We start from the raw sequence: 21,812 nt of genomic DNA, 5'->3' as shown, positions 1-21,812 counted from the left end.
TTGAAAATAGAGACGATCAAGTTGCAATTAATGCAACTGTCGTACGAATTTCTTTATTTAAGCATGCAAAAACCATAATCCTAGAAAATATAAGAAACACAGAAATAACAAAAAAAGAAAAAGGAAATCACGGGTCCCCTATCATTCCCTCCTATACAATGAAAACATTCTCTTCTCATGAAACAATTCATTCAGACACAAATTCTTCTCTAAGACTACTAGTACTACAGCACACACAAACCTCATAACAAATAATCAAACCTCACAACAAAATAATCAAACCGCTACAAACGTTTTAAAAATTAAACTCTTACCAAATTCAATGCTTCATAAGATTAGTTTACATCAATCACCCATCGCTATTTGAATTCTCATCTCTACTATCATCATCCTGATCGCTTTGTTGTGCCTGCTGCTGCTGCTTCTCTTGATGTTCCACCGCATTGTTCACTTGTTCCGCGTTTGCGTTTCCACCTCTCGGATAAGCCGCGTTCAAAGCGGCAAGCACCCCAAGATTCGAGTCCGGCAAACTCAAACCTATATTCTGATTCGGTTGCTGCGGCTGAGCCAAGAAGGAACCTAACTGAAGCGGACTTCCTCTGTACTGATCCATCGGAAAACTAAACCCCGTTCCCGCCATAAAATGAGTCGCACCTCCTCCTCCAGCTCCGGCGCCGCCGCCTCCGAACGGCCACATATGTGCACGGTTGGCGTTGCTGCTGCTCTCCATAGCAGCTGGCTGATTCCCAGCGGTGGTAGTTGGTACCGGAAGCATCCAAAAGGTGTTCCCACCGGCGGACCTATTCGTCGGAGCAACCGCCCACATCGGCGCCCCCGTGGCAGCCGCCGGAGGTTCGCTTTCCTTCAAAGACTTGTTCTCGTTCTGCTTCCCTTCACCGTCCTCCTTCGACGAATCAACCGATCTATACCGTTTTCTCGAGAAACTCTCTCCGTCGGGACCCGGAATCGTTTCCGCCGGAGCTTGTTGATGATGTTGCTGTTGTAGATGGTGATGAAACCCTAGAAGCGGCGGCGTGTGAGCTCCAAACGCGCCTCCTTGCTCCTCGTACTGATGGTGAGTCAGCCCGAGAGCGCCGTAGAGAGGCACCGACTTCGACGGCGGCGCGGAGAGAGTCGAGCCGCTGCTTCGGAGGGAGACGCTCAGAGAGGAGAAGTTCGCGGGGATGGTCCCGGTGCCAGTAGCGGCGACTATCGCCGGCTCGGCTTGCTGGAGAAGCCACTCGATGGTTTCTCCGTCGGACTTGTGCCCGAGCTCTCTCGTTAGCTGGAAAACCCTAGCGGCGCAGAGAGCCGGCATCCTGATTCGCCGCCCTCTTCCGTCGACTTTCGTGTGGCGGTCTTTCGACGAACGCTTCGTTACAACTCCGGAAGTAGTCGCCGCCGCTGCTGCGGTGGATGAGGTCGTGGGGTCTTCTTGAGGAGTAGATCTGGGAACGATTGAAAGAGAGGGATCGACTAGATGGCGAGAACCTCCTCTGGCGGCGGCGCCGTCGTCGGAGAGATCCATTTGATATATGGTATAGGAGAGAGAAAGGGGAGGAAATTGGAATTAGGGTTTGGTGAGAGAGGAAGAAACGGCCATGGATGCTCGGATTGTCGCCTTCGTATCGCTTCCTGTGTTTTGACTCTTGTCTTCTTCCCGAGAGAGAGAGAGAGAGAGAGGGTTTGATGATGTAAAAGCAGGTGGAAGACTTTTCCTGAAAGTGGAATTATTATATTTGTAAAGCTTTTTTTTTTGCCGTCATTAAAATAATAATCATTTATTAATTGGGGTGTTATAAACGAAATTAATTAGGTAAGAAAATATTTAAACACTCCTCACTCGACGAAAATGACTTGGCCTTCATTATTTTTGAGTGTCTCTTCCGAACCAAAACCACCCAAGTTTAAAATTTATATTTTGTCTTTCTTTCTCTCTTCCAAACACATAATTGTTTTCCCAATGACGGTTTTTAAGTCAATTTGTTTAAGATTTGATGAAGGGATAGTAATCGCATGATCATACTCGAGGTTCTGACTTCTGTGTCTAAGAGTTAGTTTTCAAATTTCTCGATTTTAAAAACATCGTTTGATTATGTAGCTATCAGTCGATTACTAAAATTAAATACATGATGCTATTTATTGATGAAACATTTTCATTAATTGTTGATTTGTTATCGGACATGAATACTTTATTTTAACAAGGAATTATTTTTTAGAAAAAAACTAAACTATGAATAATCATATATGATTAGTTGTATGTCTATCATAATGTTTCACATTGTTTTAAGTATACATTTAACATAATCTTTATTATAGGGGGTGATTGATATTGGCTGTGAGTGCTCTACACAGCAATAATTCTCTCTAGAGCAATAAAATCAAAGCAATCAAGCTTTATTAATAAAAACTAAAGCTAGAGCCTAAAATCTTAAAAAGAAAATATAATGGCTCTAGAAATCAATTTTTCTACAGCTTTAGGTTTAGTACTTTTAAAACTTTGAAATAAACTTACAGCAATAAAATTTAAAGCTAAAGCCACAAAATCTATACCTTAAATCTTAAACCAAAAAATCCAAAGTTACAGCTTCTACCAATCAACCCCATAATAGTTGAGTTTTTGCTCACTCCTTATCGTGTCACGTCAGCGTTTTGTGGGTCCCATTTTTAAAAAGTGTGAAAAATGTCAAGTTCATGGCTCGAACCCGGGTTATTGAGATATAAACACCAACATTTATACCGCTAAGCGAAACGATACTTTGTACATTAATGGCCGAACCTAATATATATCTATGAAAGTAATACATGAACATGTGGAGAAACTGAATTAAAATTTGCGGGCAAATCTGTTCTGTCCAGGGCTCTGACCTCACCAAAGAAACAACTCGAGTCGTTATCCGTCTCCTCATTGATCCGTAAGAAACAATAAATACATAATTCCCTTTATATTACTATCTACATTGTGCTAACATCAATAATCAAATATATTTCCTACCCAATATTTGTGGTCGTCTATTTATCTCTCTTACTTATCAATCTAATTTTACACAAATCTTTATTTTACAGCTTAAAAGAAACCACAATTGACCCAAACAATCAAAACACCAAAAACTAGAATCTCAAAAAGGACGAATCATTAATGATCACCTCTCTTTTTGCCTAATCTTACAAATAAACTTCAAAACAAATATACCAAACCAATCAACTCAACTAAAACTCAACGACTCATACATTGAGCCATCTAAACAAATTCAAACTATGCAGCCAGCTATTTAACAATTTACAAACTTACTTTTGCAGATGTTTACGAAGAAGACGACAACCAAGATCAGTGAAATTACCTAAACAAAAAAGAAGAGTAAGTTACAAATTCTGATAAATACAACTAACAATAATTTTTGTTTACATATTACCCATCAAATAAAAGAGAAACAAACACAGCCACACCAGGAGATACAAGAGACAATCCTAACAGACAAACATGTCCACCTACTCACTCCTCTTGTCTTATGAAAATAGCTTACATGCTCAATGTCAAAAAACCAATGCTATTGTCTTCTTATGAGAAATACATATATTCGTTTAAAACTCATTAAAGCCCAAATACTAATTGTCACTCTTTTTATAGTTGTTTCTACAAGTCTTCATATATTTGTTTTAAAGGTCCGATAAAAGCAACAAGTTTAAAAATAAAAAAAACATATAATCAACATAATAAAAACAAAAAAAAATTATTACTTAATACACACAACTTACACAACTAAAGTGGAGAAAAATATCCAGAAACAAAAGGTACTTTCAACAACCTTAATATAATTTATGTAATCTCAACGGTACAAGTAACAAATTAAAAAGACAAACAAACAATAAGTTTCAGTGACACATCAAACAACACCACGAACTATATCAATCACATTACTAACACAATTTAGTTCTTCGTGAGTGCAGAACAGTGCATACACAGTTTATCATCACAACTCTAACCCTATAACAATAAAAAAAACTTGAAAAACAATGATCAACCCAAAACGCAAAATTCACAGTTACAATAACCCTAACAAATATTGAGATGAAACAAGAACTCTCTCCACAACTCCGCGCTTGTGCGGGGGCAATGCCCCTAGTTATCTTAAAAGTTACGTTTCAAATTAATAATATTCCCTATAAATCAGGGAGAATTCCCTTAAAATACCTGAAATAATTTAAATTTGCTGCAATAATACATGAACTATTTTGATTACCCATATTTAATACAATATATTTTTATGAATGCATACATCTTTTTCTAAATTGAACCGAAATCATCATAATTATTAAAAACCTATTAAACATTAAATCACTTCAAACATTTGGTTAATGGAGTATATTTTAGGGAAAATCTCCAAAATAACATCTTTTTAAGTTTATGTCACAAAAATAGCCTTCAAAAACTAAAATGACCAAAATAGCATTTTATCTTTTGAAAAATTTAAATTTTTTTTTATTTTTCAAAATTTGAAATCTTATCCCAAAACCCCACTTCCCAACTCTAAACCCTAAAACCTAAACTCTAAACCCTAAACCCTAAACTCTAAACCCTAAACCCTAAATCCTAAACCCCACCCCTTAACTCTAAACCCTAATGTCTAAATTAATTTACCATTGGGGTATAAGTGTATATTTATCTCTTTTGATAAAACATTAAGTGCTATTTTAGTCATTTTTATTCTTTTTTTTTGCATAAAAGGCTTTTGTCATTTTTATTCTTAGAGGCTATATTTGTGACAAAAACGTTTTTAGTGTTATCCTAGTCATTTTCTCCATATTTTATTAGAGACAATTTTATATCGACTAATCTCATTATGATACATAATTATTGGCTCACTTAAAGACAATTTGTTTTTTTCAAAAAAAAAAGCTGATATAAGAAGATCCACCACCATTTTTAGCAAAATTAAAAAAGACCCACCACCACGTTGTAAGATCGCCAGGTACACTGTCAAATAATACATGCACGTTAGAAATTTACCATATTCCAAGTTTGGCTACCTATTTTATATTTAGAATGAGCGATGAAACAAATCGGAAAGGAAAAATCCTCACATAAAGAAAAAAAAAATTCCTCACATGGGACAGTCACTAAACGATCCTCATCTTCCTATAAATAACAAATTCAAAGGAGGCTCATGGGAGAGGTAGCCACTCACCACCAAATCAGAGAGGTAGTTACATATATCAATAACTCGATGACGTAGGAAACATCATGATGGTAAGGACGAGTATTTTCATGTATCCATATTGCGAATTCAAACCTTGATGGAAGAAACTATTGCATGATATTTCTGGACACTTCACATGGGTATATATTTCTATTTTCGACCCATTTCGAAAGTCCGGTGTGTCAGCCTATCCATGGATCATACGTTCCTAGAAAATTAGTCTGAATCTGTTTGGGTCTGGGATTTGCTCTTGAGTTATCAAGAAAAAACTCGATGAATTCTTTTTTTTTTTTTTTTGAAACAGTCGATGAATTATTTAAACGAGAGTTTCAACCCAATCTTTTACTCTCAGTGAAAACGCATGACTTGGACGTTACAAAGTTTTCGGTTGAAACCTCCGAATTCTTTTTAGAGACTTTGAGTTAATTTACATGGATCCATATTTACCCCTTTTTGTGGAAGTCACCAATATGCAATATTCAAAATGATATCCGAAACACTCTTTAAATGTCTTGAGTTTAGGTCCTTGTGATTGCTTTTGTTAATTCCTTATTTGTTTTAGAGGATTGTATATTTTTTTGGTTTATTCTAAATTCTTTTTTTGAATTTTCAGGAATTGTATAGAAATATATGAATTGTTGGGTTTGTTCTCCATGATTAACCTAATAACGATAATGAAATTTTGTAATAAACTATTTTGGATCAGTAAAAAAAATAGACCTTTTATCGGAATTATTTACACATTTTGGTGAATTAGCGATGTTAACTATTTTTCATTTATTATATTTTCTGTAATTTAAATTCAAAAGTAGATAATATAGTACATATTAGAAAATATATATTTATATGATATACAGTGAAACCTCTATAAATTAATAATGTTGGAACTACACCAAAACTATAATTTTTTTATTAATTTATAGAGATATTAATTTATCGATATAATAATTGAACAAAAAAATCAATTTGAGACTATAAAATTATATTATTTTATAGAGTTTTTAGTGTATATTAATTTATAGAGTATTAATTTAAAGAGGTTATACTATTCGTCATGTGCTTATGGTTTGAGTTTTCGAACCATTTTCAATTGATTATATTTGTTGAAAACGAAATATAATAATTCATATTCAATGCGCCTTTCCAAAAAATTTACAACAAAAATACGAATTTAAATTATTCAATTCCTATAATTATATAGTCCGCACAACAACTACATGCATTCTAAGTTCTATCATGAAAAAAAAAATTGGGTCGAAGTCGAAGACATATTATTGTTATTATGGAAGTAGAGGGACCCAGAGAGAGAAAGAGACACGAACACATATGTTTAATGGATTTGTCTAAGTGAGAGAACAGATGAGCATCTTTTAGACAGTGAAGCGTGCGTTTCTTTGCAGGTGTGGACAGCTCATTCCAATCTACCTCCGTATCATTCACCTTTTCCTTTGATATTTTTCGTGTTATAACATTTTATTAAATGGGTATCCGATACCTTATTGTTTTATTTAAATTAGGTAAACAGCATCAATTTGTTTTGTTTTATTTGGTAAATAGGAAATAAATTACAAATGCTCTTAAAATTGTTGCTTCCTATTACATCAAATGTATATAAAATTAATGTTTTATTATATTTTTCTGTTTAATAAAATTTCAAATTTTAAAGTTTAAAAGAAGTTCCAGATTTCTATATACACATATTTATGATTTTTAAAAAAATTATACATGTTTATAATTGGCTTGAGTTTACTATTTAACAATAACTTAAAATACATAAATATTAAACGAATATTTAAACGAAATCAAACTTGATCAAAAAAATTATTTTATCCCGTAACTTCTTCTAGTTTATTTGTATAATAACTTACGAAGAAAAAAATTTAGGATCTAAGGAAAAGTTGGACTTAATTTGATTTATGATTGTATTTTATCGGTTTATAGCTGATTCTTAGACAGTAACACAAATTTAAGAGTTGCATACAAATCTATTTTTTTGAAAATAATTGTAACCTATAATTTAATATATAAATAGAATGAGTCAAGATATTTAATTTTGATGTTATATAAATATTTCAGTGAATGAATACCTCTTTGGACCCAAATATCTTGCATAACTTTTTGTTTCTAAATAATAATATTTTAATAAAATTGTATTGATATTTTTTTTTAAATTAAAATAAAATTTATTGAGCTCGCTATTTAAGGTATATATTATTATAATATTTATATCTCAATAAAAATATATGTTTTAATTTTTTAATTAAAAATTATTTCAATTATTCAATAGAAATATTTTATATAGTTTCATATATATATATATATATATGTTATAATAAATCAATATTTTCTTGAGCTATTTTTAAAACATAAAATAAGTAGATACATTTTTTATTTTTAGTTAAAGGTTACTAAGAAAGAAATAATTAAATATAAATAAAATATGTTGATAATAAATTTAAATGAAAAATAATGATGAATACTAGACCAAAAGTCTTATAAAAAATTATATTAAAACAGCTTAAAATATTGAAATTGTTTTATGTATGTATTTGTTTGTAATATAAACATTGAAACATGTGTGTTCTTGTATTTGATGGTACTTGATTTAAGCAAATAAAATAACAAACAGTAATAAAAACTATAAATTAATAAAAACTGTAAAATATATACTAGATTCATAATATATAAAATTATAAAATATTTATTTACATTCTAATAAATATAAATTTAAAATATAACTAACAATATTTATTAAATAAAAATTTATATTGTTATCTCATGTTTATTTTTCATGAAATTTACCAATTGAAGTGGAGAGTTTCTTCGAGCAACAAGGAGCTGGTTTAAATTTTTCATGTGGCTTTTTGTGAAAAGTTTTGTGCATAGTAAGATTGAAAACTAAAAAGTATTATAAAACACGAGTCACTTATGCAGTCAAATATAGGCATATGAAAAAATTGAAAAAATGTAATAAAAATTAGAGAGAAATGATTTATTCGAGTCTGAAGAAATACTAATTTCATTTATATAATGAAAATTTAGTTTATATGGTATTATAATTTTATCAAAGTATTGCATATGATAATATATATATATATATATATATATATATATATGTACTAATAATAAAATATAACATACTGAATTTTAAATATTTTAAAGAAGAAAAATGAATAAGGAAATTCATTCGGGACAAGGTTTGTATAGTACATTGGAAGGTTTTGATGGATTGATGGGGGCCAGAAATATTCGAGCTAGTTTGTCACCTCTTCACTCGGTAGTGGAAACTCTCGTGTGGACAATGAAATGTACGAAGAATTTACATCAATTTCAGGTCACATTTGCAACAGATTGTTCTTAATCTGTGAAAATGTTTCAGAACCAGAAGAATGACCAGCATTTACAAGTTAATCCTAAGAGGAAGTTCTACAACTCAGGACGGACAGTCTCACACGAAATGTTAAGATACATCCGTTGTTTGTTGTCCACATAGATGCATAGTTCACAGTTTGGTTTGCAAAGTTTTCATAAGTTTGTTTACGTTGATGATTGAAAAAAAAAAAACAAATGAAGACAATTTTGTAAAATCCACATTTTGGTTCAATGTAAAATCCACCTTTGTTTTAAAATTCTAGACAAAATAGTGAAAAAAGCATAAATGTAGATACAAGTGCCAAGGCAAATTCTGAAGCAATAAAAGATCTCGACTCGACACTTGAAAGACCTCACAACAGAGAATGTCATCAACTTTACATGAAGCATTCACTCGAAGGGGATGCACCATTTTACCAGTAACATAAAATACAAACAAACAAACAGACAGTAGATATCATAGTACAACTCCACATATCAGTGTTACTACTTTTGTCAGGGTTCCGATACATTCGTCCCACAGCACAAGTCGCTACAATAAATGAAGTCGAGGTGTCTTGATCTTCCAACTAAACCCACCTCAAGCAAGTGCTGGAAATAATACAGGAAACGGAAAAAGTGATTGACCTGCTCTTGTTGAAACGCCAGGCCCTTAAAGATCTAATGAACCAGTTGGTGGTAGAGAGAGATTCATTGACTAAAAGTGAAATTGACTCGTCACTGATACAGAGTCGCGGCTAGAGTTGGAATCCTTGCTGTTTAAGGAAAGACTCGAGAACTGAGAGTCAAGATCTTTGCTACTGGCACGTTTGTGACTTGCTGGTGGTTGCTGAGTTTGTTGCTGCTGCTGATACAGAGCACGTAGTCTTCCAATTTCTTTCTCCAACAGCTCCTGTTCCACTGGAGAATAAATAACTCATGAGTTGATAAACTAGATAACACTTCAAAAACTCATGCATCGGATTAGAGAAACTTACTTTGTTTGATCAGCTTCTCCTGCGCTATGCTTTCTAGACGCTGCTTAAGAGCTTTATTTTCCATACTCAGAATAAGATTCCGCTGATTGAGAAAATCAAGATCAGCTGAAACTTTTGAGCCTTCTGCCTATAGTTTACCAATGAAAACATACTTTAGTGCTCTCCCCAGAATTGTTACCTCGAATTTATTTTAAAAACATTACCTGCAATGCTTGTACAGTCCTTTCTAGTTCAGATATGTACTGGAGCTTACGGACCCGTGATCGTTGTGCAAATTGCCTGCAGGAAGCAACAATAATAAACCATGTTATGATAATGGGAAATATAGACAATAAGACCAATCAAGAAGGAGTAAAGAGATGACATACTGTTTGGCACGTCTTGTATTGTCAGCATCACAAGTCACCGGCTGAGCATTGGAGTTTTTTTGTTCAGGAGAGAACTTTTTAGCGTCATGGGAGAGAGTTTTGGCGTAGTTCTTTGTCTCTGGTGCTTCTTGAGGCATATATGATGATGATCCCATGTGTTTGCCACCAACACTCTCTCGAGTGAAAGGTTGCCAAGAAGGACGAGGACCAGATGCCACCACCAAAGAATCCCTCTGTCGATTCGTCTGTTTAAGAAAATTAGAATCAGAGTAGAAGGCAGCGCCCTGAGCATTTTGGTTCCAATCAAGCTCATGAACCCCTCCTCTTTGAGTGGAAGAACCTGTATTCCTATAGCTGAAATCGTTTTGGAGAGTCAAGCTTATGTTTTTCGCATTAGCCATGTCTAGGTAAGCGTAAGAGTCACTTGACGAACGCCGATGACCGCATTTGCGAACAGGGCTCTCCGGCTCATTGAGAAGATCATCTAGCCAGAACGGAGGCTCTTCTACCAAATCGCTCTCGGAGGAAGTCCGCTGATGATGATGGTGGTGGTGCGGTTTCTCATCATTAAGTTTGTGACCGTGGTGCCTTGAACCAAGCGGGATATACTCTGAGTATGGTGCTGATACGGTAGGAAACGGAATCTTTGGAGGGAGCAAAGCGTTTTTGCCTGGGTGCATCAAGTCTTTCACGCTCTGTGTTCCCTTTGAGCTAGCCATTGCTCTGCCTAACAACAAAATAAACACAAAGCATTCTTAAATCAGATCTGACTGCTTAAAATCATTGTAGACACATAACAAAAATACTCTGAATGGTACCAATATATATATATATATGTTTTTTGTTACCATTAGATCATTGCAGAAAATTTTAAAACAGCACAAAGGTTTTTTTTTTTCGGGAAATAAAAAGCTGACATTTACAGCACATCGACATAGCAGAGACCCATTCAGACCAGACAAGACCAGCTCATCAAGTTGCTGTCTCATTACGCTAGATTAACATACACACTTTGTTTTCAGACTCGTCAAAGTGATTACAAGCTCTCTTAGTTATCTAAATCAATAAAAAATAAATCATTTTCCAGCAGTCAAACAATCAATCCAAGACAAAAGAATCGAGAATCCATAAAAAAAGCAAGCAAGTGAAACCCAGAAATTAGGTTGATGAATAGATGCAGATTCGTCTTCCATTTACCGATAATCGATTCTATTTTCAAATCAAAATAAAAGGAAGAAAACTAACCAGTCGGAGAAATCGAGGATTGAGAGAATGGATCCGAATCGAAGAAGTTGAGAATGATGATTGGGGAGGGGGTTTGGTCCGTACAAGAAAGGAGAAGAAGGTCGTTGGGGGTGGTGGAATCTGTAATGAAACTCTGTTGCCTATCTGTCTCTTATCGTTGATGAATGAGAAGTATCAATTGACTCTCGAGGAAGAGCAATTTTAGTTCTGGAATAAAGAAACCAAAGGCTTTCTCTTTTGACCTCGGCCCTTTTTTTTTCTTTCGGCCCTTTTATCTTAGGCCTTTTCCCTTCATTTTCGTTATTTAAAAAATCGTCCCAAGTACTTTTATCATATTTACTTTTAACCCGATGTTTTCATTCTCGCGGTTTTGTGATTCAAATACAAATGATTAATACAATAATTTGAAAATTGGAACGAACATCAAACCGGATATGCCTTTGGGTTTCATGGTGTTTGTCAATTTGGGAAGCCCACGATCAAATAAACCCGCATCAGTCGGTGTTTTTATTTGAGGTTTAAAGTGCTCAGTGGCTAAAAAGTTCTATTATGAGGGACATAATTTTCAAACGTTAAATACGACATGCATTTAATCCAATCATAATTTGTAAAGCTTCCATTTTTTTTTTTTGGAACACGTAAAGCTTCCATTTTATCCTCCATTAGAAACACTTTGTTTATCAATCTCACGTCACTCCATAAAGGTGATATACTGTACTTTGATTTTTTGTCGTATGATTCAAACATAATACGAAACTTATGATGAAAAGTTATATCTTTGCTTCATACGAACACTCATGTAAGGCTGTATAACAAAATTCCGCAATTGTCTTGGAGTTTGAGTTAAGGAGTATCCTAAAAAAAAGAATAGAACAGTTTAGGAGTTTTTTTTGGCTGAGTATGGTCTTAACCAAAGAAAATGTAGGCAGCCAAAAGCTTTAAGTTCAGTGTAGTTTGGGGTTGTGCCAAGGAGCTACTGGTTGAGTGATTAGTGAAAAAGAACTGGGTGGGCCAGCTTAGGTATAGGGGAAAGGAGCGTGGACCCCATGGCCCAATTTTTTTCGCAAAAATGGTATTAAAAGAAGGGTCCATTTTTTTAAAAAAATTAGGAATAGAGACCCAATTTTTTCAAATTATCTATAAATATAAGTGAAAGAAAAATTTAAAGCTATTTTGCCCAAAGGCCTATGATGTTTTTGAGCCGGCCCTTGGGTAGGCTGTTAATGAGAACCATCTTGAATGTTCTATATGACTCATTCATTCACCACCAACTGATTCATGACATTCATGAAGTTTTTTTTTTTGTTTAGTCGATATGTGATTACACATTTTTGATGTTAAGGAAGATGGTGTAATCACAGATCAGAACCAAAAGCTGCTTTGATTATGAGCTTTAATGGTCGAAACTTGCTGATGGTTAGTGGGCTGTAAAATTTCAACTTTCGGTTTTGGTTAGGCCTATCTGTCGGTTCGATTCCGTATACACATTTGGAGCTGTTATATTTATGAGGTTTTTCATATAGTTTTAGGTAAAGATAATTTAGTACCCGTGTAAGGTCGCGCTCAACTTGTATTCTTCACGCTTACCCAATAAACATAGTCAAAACAGATACATTATCCACGCTCACCTATAACAGAGTCAAGACAGCTAAGAACTGGAATGAGTTAGTACTGATGTGGACATCCTAATAAAGGAGGGCGATGAGGTTACTTGCAAAACAAGTTTTAACCCATAATCAATTTAGAGGAAATTATCTTAAAATAGATAGAGGCATGGCGTAAACAATGGCTTAAACAAAACAGAAACCCCCCTTTATATTTTCAATCTAACTCTCTCTCACTTCTTGCGGAACAAAAAAAACTTAGGCCTCAAGAACTCACAGAGATCAATTCAACAAAAACCTTTTTTCTGCTCTCTATCTCTTTTTCATCCCATATGTTGCTTTCTTGAGTTTATCTTAAAAGAATGTAAAGCAACATCTGAGGATTCATTGAAAACCAGACATAAACTTATATTTAAACAAAAAAAAAAAACAAATATTTGTGTGTGTGTCTTAATGATGAAATAGCAGATTGAGAGTAAGAAAGAGGTATAACCGCAATGGCGATAGAGAGAATGAGGCAGTTGATGTCCCTTTGGTCTAATTTGAAGAGTAGCCGCGTTTCTCTTACCGGTGGGAATCATACAGCCGCTAGGTTCTGCAACCGCTAGTCTCGCCTTTCTCTAACCCTCTCTTCTCTCTCTCTTTTCTTCTTTTTCTTTTATTCTTATAATTCCTTTTGATTCTCTTTTAGCTTTCTTTTCTCTTTTTCCTGTTAGCTACCAACTTCACTTTTGGGCACGCTCCCCTTTGTCTCTCAGCTTTTAAGACATAGCAAAAACATAAAAAAAATGGTGTTTGTTACTGTCCAAAACATTCACTCAATGTGTCAAAAGCATTTTCACTACCTCTTGAAAAAGAAAGACGGTTCGAGCTATTCTCTTGGCTCTGAGGATTCTTCCCCCAAGGCTTCTCGTTCTGAAGTCTTGAGTCTTTTTATGAGATCAACCCTTTTGGCTTTGTTGTTTCTGTCATTTACTTGGTTGAGTCTGCTTAAGCATGAAACTGATGCAACCGCTGCATCCAAATCGGTTGAACCCGACCATCATAGGCTATTGCCTTCGCTTCTTAATGACTTAGAGAAGGAAGGTCTCTTTAAACTTGGAGATAAAGCACTCCTCCTTAGCGAAGGAGATGGTGAGGTCACTGGTACTTCATACTCTCAAACAATCATCGAAACCGAGGTGCTTGTTGTATCTGCAAGCGATGAGGAGATGAAGAGAATGGTCCCAAGCAAGACCTTTGATTTTGCCTTTGCACATTCTCGTCACATTGACTCTGTTGAATTTCTAGACAGGACTCTCAAAGTTGGCGGTATCCTCACCGTCCAACTCAACCATCATGATCTTCCTACGCATTTCTTAAAACATTTAAACTACGAAATAGTCTACATGAGGAGCTCTGACTACACGGTAATGGCCATGAGGAAAACAGAGGAAACAGAGCAAAAACAGAGCATAGCCACCACCACCGGGAGAAAGCTCCTCAGTATCAAAGAAGAAGAGGCCAAGAAAAAAGCTTTGAGTAAGCTAGAAGATGTTCTCCTTGAACCACCAAGAGCAGCTTCAAGGAAATCAAGAACCTACTTGAAACGGACAAGGTACCTCCCGGACCTTATGGGAGATAGTTTGGACCTCAAGAGCTACTCGAGGCGGGTATTTATTGATGTGGGTGATGGAAAAGGAAGCAGCGGAACAGAATGGTTTGTTAAGAATTACCCAACAAAGAAGCTGAGGTTTGAGATGTACAAGATTCAGACAGTAAACGATGAGATGAGCATAGAGTCTGAAAATATGGGGATAACGGAGTGGCTGAAAGAGAATGTGAAGGATGAGGAATACGTGGTAATGAAGGCAGAGGCAGAAGTGGTGGAGGAGATGATGAGGAACAAGTCGATAAAAATGGTGGATGAGCTTTTCTTGGAGTGCAAGCCAAAGGGTTTAGGACTAAGGGGAAGGAGGACGATGCAGAGTAAGAGTGGTAGGGCTTATTGGGAGTGTTTGGCTCTATATGGCAAACTTAGAGATGAAGGTGTTGCTGTGCATCAATGGTGGGGTTGAAGTTAAAGGACAGGGAGACTGACTTGAGATAATATTCACATATTTATGTTTTGTTTTTCTTTCTTTCTTTTTCGGTTGTCAATTTTTTTTTTTTTTTGTTAAATCTTGTGATCATCGATGTATTGTTGTGTTTAAAATATTTTATGATGTTGTATGGTTTGGGGATCTAATGAGCTTAATTAAAGTTCTTTATAATTTCTACTAAAGCTCTGAATGGTGACGTACGAGAAAACTGCAGAACAAGTGCGGTGCGGTTCTAATAGTAACAAAATTGTAGGTATATGTAGAAATTTTTGTTACTATACATGGCGGTGTGGGGCGGGGCGGTTCGTCACCATTCGAAGTCTTAAAGTATTATCTTAAATTAGAATATACGGATTCACGTCTCCGTGAGATTCTGTAGACTATAGTTGCCATTGAAACTAAATTCTTGTTCTTTTTTTTACATCAACATAAAAAAATTAATCAAGACTCGATTGAGTCTGTAAATAGTGCAAATTAGTCAATCATTATCGATCCAAATGATAACATGCGGAACAACTGCAGTGCAATTCTAATAGTAACAAAAATATATATATATATATATATATATATATATATATATATATATATATATATATATATATATATATATATATATATATGTATATATAGAGATTTTGCGGTTTGATTGATCACCATTCGAAGGCCTATGTTGTTGCGCAAGATGTTGCTATTAGTCTCATTGAGAGAAACACCCTCAAACAGTTTCATATGTGAACGAATATTGATACAAAGAGGCAATGTCTTATTGACAATATAAAATATATGAATTATTTTGTTGACATTTGATGATAAAATATATATTTATACAGAGGCAGATAGCCAAATATATTATATACATATATAATAAAAATATTTAAAAGATGACATGAGGAGAAGCATATAGCTTATTGACTAGCAGATCATTAGCATAATCATTATGCTCTATATTATACATTCAATATTTTTTATAAAAAACATTTCTAACAACATTTAAATGATGCAAATGCTCTCTACGGCTCTACCCAATGCTTTCATATGAATATTTTGGTAGAACATTTGCATTTATAATATATAATATCTTTAAAATAATTTAAAATAATTAACTTATTTTATATAATAATATCACAAAATTATATTTATATCCAAAAACTATATAATTTTCTTTTTAAAAAATAAATTCATTTTTTTTAAAATAAATATTTTAAAAACAATTTTATTTTTATAAAGATTAATTTTTGAAAAAAAAATTATTTTATTTTAACATTTTTTATTTTTTTCAAAAAATTTAAAATAAAATAATTTTGCATTTAAAATAATTAAATATAATATAATATATTGTTAAAATATTAAAATTAATATACATAATATATTGTTGAAATATTAAAATTAATATACATATATATTATAAGTATAAGATATCTATATTATTCAGAAAATAATGAAATTATATATCATATACTAATTTTATATGATACTTTATTTATAAATCATTTACTCCTCTGCAAATCACTTTATTAATTGCATTTACGAGAGTGTACTGCTCTGTAGCATATTGGTTTTACAACATACTGGTAATACATTGCCATAAGCTATACCAATCGAGGCCTTAAACACATAAATTGTTTTGTTAATTGTTCAATTCCACCAAGAGACATCTCAAAAAAAAATTAATTGTTTTATTATTCAAATTTTTGTTAATTCTTTTCAAGAGAGGGTCATCTCAAATAGGATTTTAACTATTTTGTTGTTTGAATTTTTGTTGATTTTTAATTCAATAAAAAATCATCTCAAACAAGATTTTAATTGTTTTGTTGCTTGATTTATGGTTGATATTTTAATTCTGGATATTCTAAAGCAAAAAATAATAATAATTAAAATCATGTTCGAGATGACTATTTTTTAAGTTAAACAATCAACAAAAAATCAAAGAAGAAAACAATTAAAATCTTGTTTGAGATGTATGTCCATGAAGTTAAAAAATTAAACCAAAAGTCAAATAAAAATAATTATAATCTTGCTAAAGATGACCCTCCGTGAATGATTGTTAACTTCTGTGTTCTATTTAGCATGATTTTTTTTTTAATTCGTTCAACATTCATAGTCTAAAAATGAAATTATGATTTTTCTTAATTCTTGTTCGTAGTTTAGACTGAAAATTTGACATTATGTATAGATTTTATATTATATTTTATTTTGTCAATTTGTGTCGAGTTCTTTGGATATGTGAAGTTATGTTCGAATCAAAATATTTCACATTTAATTATAATTTGATCTATTTATGCATAATAATTATTGGGAAAAATATGTTGATTACAATAAATTTATTAATTAAATACATATTATTTGATTCTGAATTTTTACCCAATTCAAAAACACCATAACGTTTCTGTTACGCATATAACAATTGATTTTTTAAAAGTCACAATTTTCACAATCAACTGTAAGTCAAAAAATAAACTTGTCAAATAAAAATACTTTTAGAATTAATTAAACATTTTCTTTGAATACCAATTTTATTTTTAAAGAAAATATTATGATACATGGATAGTCCTATAAACTAGATTTTTACTTGAATTGTTCATTTTATTGTGTGAAACTATAACTGTCATTTTTACCTCTTGTAAAAAAAATGAAGAAAATTTAATGAAAAATTGATTGCAATTTTGATATTGCATACACTTTATATATTTTTTATTTGTTTGAACTATAAAGATTACGTTGACTTTAATTTTTTGTAAATGGCCAATAGTAAACAATTTTTTTTTTAGATTGATGTGCATGCTATCACTAGGTGTGCAATATATATATAGCTTAGAAAATAAATATAAAATTCAATCATTTTTGAAGATATGAAAACAATCAAACATTTTTAGCCTTATCCTTGCACGTTGCTTTACACAAAGTTTCGGTAACTAAAGATACAAATAACATGAATCTTTGATCTCATTTATTTTGCTATCTACACATCATGTTCATAAATTAACAACATTAGAGAGATATCATATTTTTGAAACGAAAAATCTTGAAAATTATTAGTTATGGAAACAATAAAACAAAGATGTACTGTAAACATTATGAAGCATACGAGACTAAGTTTCTTCCATATTCTCAGATGTAATGCTTGCAATAAAATATGGCGGATTGGCTTAGAGAAAGTTTTATCATGTACTTCGTTATGCCAATTGTCAATGCACTTTTAAAATCTTCTCACTTTGAAAATACGTAAACAAAGAAGCAAACATGGACACATATCTCAAATAAGATTTTAATTATTTTGTGATTTGATTTATGGTTAATTGTTTAATTTTAGAGAGAGTCATCCACAACATGATTTTATTTGTTTTTGGAATATTGGTTGATTTTTTTTTATTCTATGGAAGGACATCTCAAATAGATTTTATTGTTTTGTTGTTCAAATTTTGGTTGATTTATTAATTTAAGGGGGAGTGGCCTTAAATATGAAAATAATTGTTTTGTTCTTTGATTTCTAGTTGATTGTTTAATTCTATCAAAAATTATCACTAATAATATATATTTTTTTACCTTAAATCAAGATAGAGTCATTTCAAATAGAACACAATTAAAATTATGATTCAAATGATTCTTTATGGTATTAAACAATCAACTAGAAATCAAACAACAAAACAATTATAATAATATTTAAGACTCTCCTTAGAGTTAAAAAATTAAACAAATTGATATGAATCTTCATGTAAGCTTCTTTGTTTTTACGTTTTTTTAACCTGAAAACTCTGAAAACTTCTCCCAATTTTTGTTCAACATCTGGAGTGAAAACATGAAATTATGTTTTGTATCATTTTTTTTCATCTTTTAGACTGAAAATGTGAAGTCAAATATAAACTTTTCTATTTTTTGTTAATTTCTGTATAAACTTCTGTGAAATTATGTTTTAGCTACTTTATTGATTTAATTCTAACTTGATATATTGTTCTGCATAATAATAGTTGAAGAATAGATATGTCTACTACAAATAGTTGATGAATTACATTATTATTATATTTATTCATGGATTTAATCGTGACCAAACCAAAAATACACTAATATTTTTCGTTTAGTATGTAACTGTTGATTTTCTTAATCATAACGTGCATAGTTAACTTGCACAGTCAACTAAAAGTCAAAGTATTAATATGCGTAAACATTAGTTGCAGAACATATTTGTTGTTTTTCATTTGAGTATACATATTTCCTTAATGCCAATTCTATTTATACAGAAAAATATTTTGATAAATAAATAGTCCACCAAACTATATTTTCATTCCAATTGTAGTTTATTTTATGTGAAACTATAAACTTTTTCGTTACCTCTTTTAAGCAAATGAACCAACCTTAATGACAAAATATAATATTGAGGATGCATAGCTTGTTATATATATATATATATATATACTTAAACCAACCATATATATATATATATATATATATATATATATATATATATATATACCATTTATGCTTGAATTACAAGTATAAAGTTGATTTTTTTTTGTGCAACATAAGTTGATTTTAACTTCTGTTCATTAGCATTCAGTAAACAATGAGGATGATTGGTTGGGCTGTGAATGGTTTTACAGCTAAAATATTGTTTAGAGCCATAAACTTAAACCAACCATGCTTTAACTTTCTTCAAAATACTCACAGCCCAAAACAAACAAAAGTTAAATTATTGGCTCTAGCACAATTATATTTTAAAGTCCTCATTTCGTTGATTTAGGAAGGCTGTAGCAATTTTTTTTCCTTTTATATAAATTTTGTTAAATCTTGTCATTAATTAAACATCGTTGAGTAAAAGCTCAAAATAATTTAAAAAATAATTTGTTGAAATATAGATGTTTGATTGTATAAATATTATATAGAAAGGTAAAATATTAAAATTATAAATGTATAACATAAAAATTAAATTCAAAATATGTAGATATGATATATAAATTACATTTTCTTCTATAAATACATCATATGTCATAATAATATTACATTGTTAGATAAAATTTTAAAGCATAATTATTATTAAACTATATTTTTGTTTGATACTAAATTGTAATTTTTACCAAATAAATAACTATTGACCACTGATGTTTTAATTTTAAAATAAGTAAATATTAATTTTAGAAGTAAAACTAATATTTCTACACATACAATTTTATATTAAGAATCTACAGTTACAGCTCAACCATTCTGTCACATTTTTTTCTCATTTAACTTTTACAGTTACAAAAGATACAATTACAGTTTAAAACTCCACAGACTAAATTCTACGACAAAATTTTTACAGTTACAGTCCAACTAATCGTCCCCAATATAGAAAAACTTTGACAAGTGTATTGCCATCATTAATATGAAGCACATAATGATGACAATACACTTGTCAAAGTTTTAGAAATATAATGTAAACTTGAAAATAAAATTCAGCTTTAGAAAAGAAAAAAAAAAAGAAAATTCAATCATTTTGAGGATATAAAATAATCAACTATCTCCAGCTTAATCATTGCACATGTTTTTACCCAAAATTCCAATAGAATATCGATACAATAATATGAATCTTTGATCATAATCTTTATGTTATCTACATAGCTTAAGAATAGATTAATATCATTAAAATAATAAAAAATAATTTTAAAACAAAAACTTTTTAAATCTTTAGTTATGGAAACAATGAAAACAAAAATGAAATAAAAAGAAATAAATTATGAAGCATACTAGACTCAACGTTTCTTCCACATTCCAACATGTAATGTTTAATTTGCAGTAACCAAATTTGGTCGAGGCTCAGAAATAGCTTCAAAAACCAATGTTCTCCAACTCTGAGGACAAATACATCAAAAGCGAATGTTGACACATACTGTTACACTAAATTATTTTTCTTAGTTGTACTTATCAATGAATTTTCAAAATCTTTCCAATATACAAAATATATAATCATAGAGGCAAACATGTAGAGTAATCTCAAATAAGATTTTAATTTTTTAATTTATTATTTAATTCTAGGGAGTCATCTTAATCTTGACATTTATTTTTTTTAATGTTAGAATGTTGTTGATTATTTAAATCTACGGAGAGACATCTCAAATATGATTTCAATTGTTTTATTGATCAATTTTTAATACTTTTTTGTTAATTTCAAATAGGATTTTAATTCTTTTGGTCATTGTTTATCTTAATGGAGAATCATCTCACACATAGTTTTAATTGTTTTTTTTGTTTGATTTATGGTTGATAATTTAATTCTAGAAAGAGTCATCTCAAACAACAAAACAATTATAATCATATTTGAAATAAGTTTGCTTTTATTGTTCAAACAAATAAACTAATAAAATCTTATTTGAGATGTATCCACAAGAAGTTCAACAATCAACATAAAATCAAACAATTAAACTAATTTTTTGTTTGAAATTTTTCTCCATAAAGTTAAACAATCAAACAAAATTTAAATAAAAATAATCAAAATCTTGTTTGAGAGTATTCTCCATGTTTGCTTCTTGGTTTCTGTGTTTGGTTTAGCCTAATAACTTCTTTCAACTTTTGTTCAATATTAAGACTGAAAAAAATCAAATTATGTTTTGTATTGATTTTTTTTCATATTTTATACTGAAACATGAAGTTATGTATTTCCTTCTCCATTTTTTTTGTGTGTATTTGTGTTTTGAATTTTATTCAGTTTGGTTAATAAGGGTTTTATAAAACTCCAACCAATCTCCCTTGAACTAACTTTGGATTGGTTTGAGTTTATCTCGGTTCAGATTAATTTGATTTGATTTGGTTTAGTTAAGTTTGATTATAAAACTAGTTGATTTTAATAAACAAAAAATGGAAATTATAAAAAGTTTGATTATGAAACATAAAAATAAATCGATAAAAATAAATTAACAAAAATTCAATTCACTAAAAATCCGTTCATTTAAAATTTTCAAAATATAATAGGTTTCATCCACGCTATGCACATTATGAA

At 31.3% G+C, this 21,812-nt stretch overlaps 3 protein-coding genes across 4 annotated transcripts; 1 reads left to right on the top strand and 2 right to left on the bottom strand.

Annotated features, from left to right (window-relative positions):
• LOC106366610 (transcription factor TCP8) lies at positions 1-1,749 on the bottom strand. Its single transcript, XM_013806266.3, has one exon. It carries the CDS (start codon positions 1,526-1,528, stop codon positions 350-352), a length of 1,179 nt encoding a protein of 392 aa, XP_013661720.2. The 5' UTR covers positions 1,529-1,749; the 3' UTR covers positions 1-349.
• Positions 1,750-8,884: 7,135 nt separating this feature from the next.
• BNAC09G15590D (uncharacterized protein At4g06598) lies at positions 8,885-11,501 on the bottom strand. 2 transcript variants are annotated; one of them, XM_013806267.3, is made up of 5 exons: positions 11,161-11,501; positions 9,916-10,642; positions 9,751-9,826; positions 9,548-9,674; positions 8,885-9,470 (listed from the first exon to the last, which is right to left on the bottom strand). In XM_013806267.3, exons 2-5 carry the CDS (start codon positions 10,632-10,634, stop codon positions 9,268-9,270), a joined length of 1,125 nt encoding a protein of 374 aa, XP_013661721.1. In that variant the 5' UTR covers positions 10,635-10,642; positions 11,161-11,501; the 3' UTR covers positions 8,885-9,267. The 2 variants fall into 2 exon arrangements, with proteins under 2 accessions (XP_013661721.1, XP_013661722.1); XM_013806268.3 differs by having other exon boundaries at positions 9,916-10,638; positions 11,161-11,393.
• A 1,488-nt stretch (positions 11,502-12,989) lies between these two features.
• On the top strand, positions 12,990-15,008 carry BNAC09G15570D. Its single transcript, XM_013803919.3, has one exon. It carries the CDS (start codon positions 13,553-13,555, stop codon positions 14,819-14,821), a length of 1,269 nt encoding a protein of 422 aa, XP_013659373.1. The 5' UTR covers positions 12,990-13,552; the 3' UTR covers positions 14,822-15,008.
• The last annotated feature ends 6,804 nt before the right edge of the window (positions 15,009-21,812 follow it).

Source organism: Brassica napus, chromosome C9 (assembly GCF_020379485.1).
Source record: "Brassica napus cultivar Da-Ae chromosome C9, Da-Ae, whole genome shotgun sequence".
Taxonomy (NCBI): domain Eukaryota; kingdom Viridiplantae; phylum Streptophyta; class Magnoliopsida; order Brassicales; family Brassicaceae; genus Brassica; species Brassica napus.
Note: the sequence above shows the minus strand (reverse complement) of the source record. Positions and strands in the feature narration are given on the sequence as shown.

Excerpts from the sequence above, each read along its gene's own strand:
- LOC106366610 (XM_013806266.3), bottom strand. The coding sequence starts at position 1,528 with ATGGATCTCTCCGACGACGGCGCCGCCGCCAGAGGAGGTTCTCGCCAT.
- BNAC09G15570D (XM_013803919.3), top strand. The coding sequence starts at position 13,553 with ATGGTGTTTGTTACTGTCCAAAACATTCACTCAATGTGTCAAAAGCAT.
- BNAC09G15590D (XM_013806267.3), bottom strand. The coding sequence starts at position 10,634 with ATGGCTAGCTCAAAGGGAACACAGAGCGTGAAAGACTTGATGCACCCA. Across the intron at positions 9,675-9,750 it reads GGACTGTACAAGCATTGCAG|GCAGAAGGCTCAAAAGTTTC; the intron begins GTAATGTTTTTA and ends GGTAAACTATAG. Across the intron at positions 9,471-9,547 it reads GGAGAAGCTGATCAAACAAA|TGGAACAGGAGCTGTTGGAG; the intron begins GTAAGTTTCTCT and ends TTTATTCTCCAG.